The sequence below is a fragment of the Urocitellus parryii genome, chromosome 8, assembly GCF_045843805.1.
Source record: "Urocitellus parryii isolate mUroPar1 chromosome 8, mUroPar1.hap1, whole genome shotgun sequence".
In the NCBI taxonomy this organism is placed as follows: Eukaryota; Metazoa; Chordata; class Mammalia; order Rodentia; family Sciuridae; genus Urocitellus; species Urocitellus parryii.
This window is the reverse complement of record NC_135538.1, coordinates 114315603-114324495: the sequence shown is the minus strand read 5'-3', so window position 1 is coordinate 114324495 and position 8893 is coordinate 114315603. Positions and strand designations below refer to the sequence as shown.

Here is an 8893-nt window from a genome sequence, read left to right as displayed (position 1 = left end):
CGCCACCGTGAGGCCGAGCTGGGGACGGTGCCCCGTGGCGGCGGCGGCTCCGCGCTCCTCGCCGCGCAGCCCCGGCCGCAGCCGCGCCGGGCACGGGCGGGGGGATTTTTTCCCGTTTCCCCCTTTCGCGCTCTCGCTCCTGTTCAGCGGGAGAGCCCGCGGAGCCAGGGAGGGAGCGAGGGAAGGGGTGGAGGTGGCGGGGGGAGGCCGGAGGGGCGGATCCTGCCTGGGGGCTGATCCCTCCCTCCCCTCGGCCGGGCTCCGTGGCGGCAGCGGCGGCGGCGGCGGCTCCATTCCCCCTCCTCCCCCGGGAGCGGCGGCAGTGGCGGCGGCCGGGCCGGGGCCCCAGCGCGCGCCGGGAGGGGGCACGGCGGAGGCCGCGGAGGCTGGCGCGGGAGGAGGCCGCGCTCCGCTCCCAGGGCCGCGCCGACCTGCTCGGCAGCCGTCCCGCCCGCGCCCAGGGGCCCCGAACGGTGGGGCCGGGCCGGCGGCTGAGGTAATGGGGGCGGCAGCGGGGCCGGACGGAGCGGGGGCGGGAGCAGCAGGGCCTACGGGGACCAGGGACTTCGCGGGGGGGTGGAAACCGGGGAGCGGGAGGCTTCCCAAGCGGGGCGGGGGCGGCGCGAAAGCTCTCCCTTGGAGCGAGGGCGGCGGCGGAGAAGGAGAAGGCGGGCGAGTGGGGGAGCTGAAAAGCAAGGACCCCCTCCCGCACCCGCCATCTTGTCTCCCCCCGGCCCTAGAAGCCAAGCTGCCAAGCCCCGCCTCCGCCACGCTCTCCAATTGGCCAGACCAGAGGAGAATTCCGCCCCCTGTGCTTCCCTTGGCCCTCCAGTTCCCCCTGACGGGCAGGTCAGGCGGCCAATAGGCGCTCGGCTCTCTGCCCCGCTAGTTCGCTGGCGCTCGCTTTCTCTGAGGGTCGGACTCCGCATCAGTATGTCTCTGATGCCCTAGCCCTCTCTCTCCCCTCTGGGGAGGAGATGTTATTTCCCTCCTTTATTCTTCTCTGAGGGGTCAAGATTCTTCTGAAAGAGGCGTCCCTTAAAGGGGCAGTAGCCTCGACTGGGGTCTCCCCTCGTCTCAGGAGTGTCTTGTGTAGAGTGCAGGAGATTCCGTCTAATTGCAGAAACTCCTGGTTCTGTGGGGGATCTGGGTGGGGTGGGCGAGTTGGGGACCAGGGGCTGCTGAGAACATCTCGGGGAGATGTTGGGGGGTATTTTATAGGTATGTATGTGGAAAGAGCTGTGTAGGTTGAAAAACTCCCGCCAAAAAAACGCGACTGTCAGCGCCTTGTGGGCGAAGCTCATTTCGATTTCCTCAGCTGCAGCCCTTCCTCCTGTAGGGTTTGCCTCCAGGCGTCTAGAGGCTTGGGTGGGACAGAAGAGGTCTGCATAGATACTTGCTGGTTGGTTGAGAGATTGCTGAGCTGCGGAGGAGGTGGCAGGTGGGAAGACTGTGCAGGGCTTGCTGAAGGGAGGGCTCTGTGAACTATGGAGGTAGAGGTCTGTCTCTCCTAGGGGCTCCCTTGCCTTGGGGGTGGTGGTGGTAATGAAGCACATCTGCTGGCCTGGCCTGCCTCTGGGAACTTGGTATTTGGAAGGAATCTCGTGGCCAAGGGTATCTGGAACCTGGACAGAATTGCTGTGATGATTCTGTTTCCTTGAGCTTCCAAATGGGGTGTGTGCCTGCCATTCCTTGGGCAGGTTGTTTGTTTCAGTCACTTTGGGATTAGAAGGCCTTTTGAATAAGGATGTTGATAATACTTTATTAACAAACAGCAGCCCTTAAGAGGTAGATGTTATTAGCCTCATTACTGATGAAGTATGGAGTTAGAAGACTTATTCCGAGTCCCATAGGGCCAAGATTAGAACCTCGATTGCCCCAGAACCTCTTTTTGTACCAGACCACCTTACTGGCTCTGGGTTGAGTGACACCCTTCTGAGCTGCACAAGATGGAAAAAAATACTATCTCTATGTCATCCAAGGTGGTTGTGAGCAATACCAAAAGGAAACGGGTTTTGTGATTAGTAAAAGTGTGTTAAATTATTATCACCACCCACTTTGTAAAGATGGTTGGTGCTGCAACCAAGATGATGAAATTGGTTTTTCCCCTTGAAAGCTCTTTCTCTGTTCATACCTTTCCAAATCTGTGCCCATACTGTGGGACACCATATCCCCAAAGTCTTTCTGGTAGTAATGGCTTTGATAACTACTTACCCTAGTTCCCTCCATCCTGAGAATGTTGTGGAAAACTTTAGAGCTTTCTCTTTGTTTCACAAGGGTAGACTAGATGTAAGTATGAGGTAACAAAGTACTGGGAATTTACCTCAGATAATTGTCCCAGTCACCTTGGTCTTGGTTCCACTGAGGAACCCACACAGGACACTTACAACTGTAAAAATATTTTGGTGCTACTCCCAGAACTTGCAGGGTTTCTGCTTGGAAATATATTACTAGCCAATTATCCTGGATGCTTCTATTTGCAGGAAATGCCCTGCATACTGTAGTTTGAAGCCTTTGACCACATGTGATAAGCATTTTAGATGCCTTCACCCTGGACACAAGAGACAGGGCTTCTGGAGCTGGGCATGCAGGCACATGCCCATTAATCTCAGCTGCTTAGGAGGCTGAGGAAGGGAGACTGCAAGTCCCGGGCAACTTAGATCCTGTCTCAAAATAAAATTAAAAAGGACTAGGGATGCACCTTAGATGTAGGGTGCTTGTCTAATATGTGTGAAGCCCTGGGTTCAATCCCCAGTACCACTTAAAAAAGTTGGGGGGGGGGAGATAGGGCTTTTTAAAAAATATTTATTTTTTAGTTGTAGTTGGACACAATACCTTTATTTTATTTTATTTTTATGTGATGCTGAGGATTGAACCCACGGCCTCGCCCATGCTAGGGGAGTGCTTTACTGCTGAGCCACAACCCCTGCCCAGAGAGGGCTTTTGATTATGGTAAGATGGATTGGGAGAGGGCTCTAGACCTGTGAGTTTTCAGTCCACTAATGGGGCGTAGTGTTCAGGTATAGAGCTCAAAAATGGATGCTGTTCTTGTTTATTTTCTTTGAGACAGGATCTTGCAATGTTGTCCAGCTGGCCTTAAACTCTTGGACTCACGTGATCCTTCCACCTAAGTCTTGCAGGTAGCTGAGACTACCAATGTGTACCACTGTGGCCATCCTGTTTTCTCTTTCTGAAGTCTTAAGCACCCTCTCTTTTTTCACAGTTAGTGTCCCACAACCTTACATAGACCATTTGAACATTAGCTCTTTCCATGTGTCATATTGTAAGGATCTGTTTTCTTTCCCTTCCCTTCAGACATAGCACCTTGAAGACAGGGATCATTTCTCCTTTCGTTCACTGAATACATTCGCCTAATACTGATTGAAGAATTACTTAGGAGGTGGGCATCACTCCAGGCACTGGGGATATAGCAGTGAAGACAGGCATAAATTCCCAACCCTTTGGAACTTACATTTTAGCAGAAGGAAGCAAATAATAAATATTATATATAGGTAAATTACATTGCATGGTAGAAGATGAAGTGTGTTATAAGAGAAAATAAAGCAGGATAAAAGGTCCATAGCTGGTGGAGAAAAGGTATTTGCAGTGGTGTACAGAGTAATGAGAAGGTCTCACTGAGAAATGCTGTTTGTTGAAAGGCCTGAAGGAGTGAAGCCCTGTGGATGCCTCAGGGGCAGACTGTTCAGACTAAGGGAACAGCTAGTCCTCCCAGTGGCCACTTGATTGGATGGAAGGTTGAGTGGATAGGATACATACATGCATGAATATCCAGCTCACAGTCTCCTGGTCTTCTCTCCTTAGGCCAGTCTCCTTGGTTCCTAGGTGCCATGAGGAAGCCTCGCCGGAAGTCGCGGCAGAATGCCGAGGGCCGGCGTTCCCCGTCCCCCTACAGTCTCAAGTGCTCACCCACCCGGGAGACCCTAACATATGCCCAGGCCCAGCGTATTGTTGAGGTGGATATTGATGGACGCCTGCATCGTATCAGCATCTATGACCCACTTAAGATCATCACTGAAGATGAACTGACTGCTCAGGATATCACCGAATGCAATAGTAACAAAGAAAATAGCGAGCAGCCTCAGTTCCCAGGCAAGTCCAAGAAAACTTCATCCAAGGGCAAAAAGAAGGAATCCTGCTCTAAGCATGCATCTGGAACTTCCTTCCACCTCCCACAGCCCAGCTTCCGTGTGGTGGATCCAGGCAGCCAGCCTGAAGCACCCCCACTGCCTGCTGCCTATTACCGCTACATTGAGAAGCCACCTGAAGACCTGGATGCAGAGGTAGAGTATGACATGGATGAGGAGGACCTTGCCTGGCTGGACATGGTGAATGAAAAGCGGCGAGTAGATGGGCACAGTTTGGTGTCAGCAGACACCTTTGAGCTGCTGGTGGACCGGCTTGAGAAGGAGTCATACTTGGAGAGTCGCAGCAGTGGGGCCCAACAGTCACTCATTGATGAAGATGCCTTCTGCTGTGTATGCCTGGACGATGAATGTCATAATAGCAATGTTATTCTCTTCTGTGACATCTGTAACCTGGCCGTACACCAGGAGTGCTATGGTGTACCCTATATCCCCGAGGGCCAGTGGTTATGCCGCTGCTGCCTGCAGTCTCCCTCTCGGCCTGTGGATTGTGTCCTCTGCCCCAACAAGGGTGGTGCCTTCAAACAGACCAGTGATGGGCATTGGGCCCATGTAGTATGTGCCATCTGGATTCCAGAAGTCTGTTTTGCTAACACTGTCTTCCTGGAGCCTATCGAGGGCATTGACAACATCCCACCTGCCCGATGGAAACTCACCTGCTATATCTGTAAGCAGAAGGGGCTGGGTGCAGCTATCCAGTGCCATAAAGTGAACTGCTACACAGCCTTCCATGTGACATGTGCACAGCGGGCTGGGCTCTTCATGAAGATTGAGCCCATGCGAGAAACCAGCCTCAATGGCACCATCTTCACCGTGCGTAAGACCGCCTACTGTGAGGCCCACTCGCCACCAGGTTCTGCCACTGCCAGGAGGAAGGGTGACTCCCCCAGAAGTCTCAGTGAGGCTGGGGACGAGGATGGGCTGAAGGAGGGTGGTGGGGAGGAAGAAGAAGAGGAAGAAGTGGAGGAGGAGGAGCAGGAAGGCCAAAGTGGGGTGGGTGGCCCTCTGAAGGGAGTGCCCAAGAAGAACAAGATGAGTTTGAAGCAAAAGTTCAAGAAGGAGCCAGAGGAAGCAGGCCGAGACACACCCACCATGGGGACCACCACCACTGTCCCCATGGTCACTGTCCCACAGATACCCTCTTACAGGTGAGCCTGCCCAGATGGGCTCTTTAATGATTCATGGTTTCTTCTTGGTTTGGTCTTGGCTTTGGGCCAGGCCTTCCTCAAATATGGTTGGTGGATGTCTTTTTCTATGCCCTAAATTTAAATATCTCCTTTGGATTCTGGCTCACCCCGCTTGTTTTGTGGTTTTGATTGTATCCTCAGAGTAATGTGTTTCCTTTGGTTCCAGGTAAAGCAAAATACTTGAGTTGCTTAGAAACTCGGGTAACGGGATATGTAAGGTAGTATTTTTTAGCAGGGCACTAATTGGCATTTTGGACAGAATAATTCTTCATTGTTAGAACTGTCCCTTACATTTCTAAATGTTTAGCATCCTTGCTCTTGGTAAATGCGTTTCATCCCATCCAATTAATTGCCTGATCTTTGTGAAAACCTCACACGAGTTTCCAAACACCCCTGGGTGAATAGAAGTGTTCCTAATTTGGAACCACTCTGCTAAAGGGTTGACAGGTCTGCTGTACAACAAACTCTGTCCTGGGTGTATCAGGGACTTTGTATGAGGGGGTGACAGTGTGGGAAGAATGTTTTATTCCTTCTTTTCAGAGTCTTTAGATTTAGGGGAAAATTTAGCTGTGTAACTGAAACTCCTGGGCCCCCATTGAAGCTGTAGAGAAATCATTGTGCCTGTTTTAAAATATCAGTTAAGTTGTTGAAGCAGTTAGGTGGGAACTTGGTAGAAAAGCAAGAGACAAGGAGGATTTTCCAGCAGGGGCTCATCTCAAGGGTGATTCATTAGCAAATATACAGGATTAGAGCAGGAAGGAATGTTGGAGATTGTTCATCTAATGTAGTCCTTGCACCTTCTCCCATACCCCCAGATGAAGAAACCACGGCCCCGGGAGGTAAAGTTGTTTACATCTTTATTCATTCAATGATATATTTATTGAGCACTTACTACATGCCACATCCTGTTCTAAGAAATGGGACCAGGTGAAAAGTGACAGATTTGGACTACAAGCTGTAGCTCACGATACCTCGAGGCTAGTACTGTCGCCTCCATGAAAAGGTTAGGGAGAAAGGAATACTGGAAGATTGTGGGGAATGAAAAGTATGAAATCTATTCACATTTCTGGTTGGACAAATCTGCCTAACCAGACTTGGCAGACGAGGAAGAAGACATAAAAGTGAGATCAAGGTAGGGATGTTCTTGTTGCAACCTATGGCCCAAGTTAGAATTCCAGCGATTCTGGGTGTATTCTAGGCATAGAGCTGTTCTAGGCTACCTCTTCCCTGAAGTAAGTAGATCTATGCTTTGTCCCCGTCTGTAGTGTGACTAGGCCCTGGGGCTAGATTCTTTGGGTGCCATGTCTGCTCTTCTAGAGCCTCTCCCAGGCACCAGCTACACTAAGAGCCAGACAGACCTTCTGTTACTTAGTACTTATGACTCGACATGTTGCTTAACAGCTCTAAGTCTTAGTTTATTTATAAATGAATCTGTCACATAGAATTCTGAAAACTAAATGAGGTAATATTAGTAAAGCACTTAGCACAGTGTCTGGCAAATAGTAAGTACTCAATAAATGATGGTCACTGCTGCTGCTGCTATTTTATTATTATTATTCTTTTCCCTACTTGCACAAATGCTGTTGGGGCCCCCCATGGCCAAAAGGTTGTAGAGGGAGGGGGCTGCCTGCATCTGGGCAGGTGTGCTTGGCATGGGCATTGGTGGGGATCTGTCCTTTGGGGAAAGGTGTAGGTCTTGATTTTATAAGCTTGGCTTTGGGGCAGGAGTGTCTGACTGTGAAGATGAACAAGACCTAAGTAAGCAATGTCCTGCCCAACATGCCTGTCCTTCTAAGGTTCCGCCTTCTTGATTAACCACACTAATTTTCTTTTCAGTGGAGTGGGGTGAGGAGACAAAACAGAAGAAATAACACAGGAGCACTGAGACCTGACTTACCCTGTGGAGAAACAATTTTGAATGCACCATGGTAGAGCAGAGAGATCATAGATTCAGATCTCACTCAGATCCACCATCTTATTAACTGCATCAATTGCACTGACCATTTATTCAATTGATATATCTAAGCCGCTTTTCTGTCTTTTGTGACGTAAATAGTGTTTCTCCTCCTACAGTGTGGGCATTAACATAGAAATTTTAGGTTCTTACTGGTTCCTTCCACCCCAGGTGTTACTGGCCTAACCCCTGACCTTAAGACTTCTCTTTTGGGTAATTTAGCTAGGTTTTCCCTCAGGTCCTCCATCTTACACCTTTAGATCCATTTTTTTCTCCATTTGGCTCAAAATTAGACATTTTTAGGCTGTTGATTTTAAAAAATGAAAATCAGAGATCAAACAACTCTTAAAGGGTTGCATTTGGGCTCAGAAAGCAGTAACCTGATGTATTCCTACTGTTTTTTTCTTCCTACTTGATTGTGAGCTGGGATCCTCAGCCACATGAGGCAGTAATAGTGACCACATTGCCCATAGCTTATTTAAGTTCCTATTTCTTTTGCTGCCTTTGGTAATAGGAGGGTGGAGGTTTTAGTGTACAGGCCCATTTCTCAAATAGTACTTAGAATGAAGGGGTCCAGGATCACAGGAAATAGGTTCTTTTGGAGGATCAAGGCTGCGACACAGGAGGTGGAAAAGCAAGTAAAGTACCTCTTGCTGAATCTGAGCTGCTTAACTTTGCTATCTTTTTCAAGGCTTTCTCTGAGGTGAGGCATTTGGCTATTTTATTCTGTCTTCCTCTCAGAAATGAACCGGGTTCTGGATAGGATGTGTGGGCTATAATCTGGGCTGCCCTCTGACCCTATCTTTCACTTCTCTGTGCCTCTACTCAAGGTTGAACAAGATCTGTAGTGGTCTCTCCTTTCAGAGGAAAAACCAGTTCATGCAGCGGCTTCACAACTACTGGCTGTTGAAGCGGCAGGCACGGAATGGTGTCCCCCTTATCCGGCGCCTGCACTCTCACTTACAATCCCAAAGAAACGCTGAACAGGTAGGTGCTGATTGGAGGCTGGTGGAGGGAGGTTGAGCCTGAAGGAGAAGTGAAGATTTGAGAGGAGGGGCTGGCACCTATCCCTGAGTTCTCTGTGGAGCCTTTTATACAGGTGGTCACCCTGTTGGGTAGTCTGTCCTGGAAATAACCTCTAGCACTACAGATATCTTCAGACCTAACAGCAGCCCTTTCTGGATGGTAGAGGCTTGACTTAGGAGCAAATTCTAGGGGAGAGTGTAGGGCCAGCTCCACTTTCCCTATAGTGGGGAAACCCTCCAGATGGGACAGAAAGGAAGAAGAGCCAGGGTGGCTGCATTGTGTGAATTAGAAAAAGGCGCCCTTTTCTCAAGACAGTATACTGCCATCTGCCAAAAAATGTGTCATAGTAAATAAAAAAAACTTATGATCTTATTATAGTGCACAGCTCACCCAATTGTGGTGGCCTTTAGCCGTTAACAACTATAGTTGCTCCATATTTTATGTTTTTTTTTTTTTTTGCTCCTGATTTTCCTTCCAGTATTTACATCTTCCGTTTTCTCTCCCTCTTTACATCCTTCATTACTTTTGCCTTTAAATCATCCCACAGTGTTGTTCCAGAAAAG

At 49.5% G+C, this 8893-nt stretch overlaps 1 protein-coding gene across 3 annotated transcripts in view; it reads left to right on the top strand.

Moving 5' to 3' along the window:
* The first annotated feature begins 390 nt into the window (after positions 1–390).
* Positions 391–8893, top strand: part of Brpf3 (bromodomain and PHD finger containing 3) — a 57627-nt gene continuing 49124 nt past the window's right edge. For all 3 annotated transcript variants that reach the window (XM_077801692.1, XM_026383435.2, XM_026383436.2), the window contains exons 1-3: positions 391–496; positions 3823–5311; positions 8135–8291. In XM_077801692.1, the coding sequence (XP_077657818.1) occupies positions 3849–5311; positions 8135–8291 (1620 nt within the window). In that variant the 5' untranslated portion in view covers positions 391–496; positions 3823–3848. The remainder of the gene's footprint in view (positions 497–3822; positions 5312–8134; positions 8292–8893) is intronic.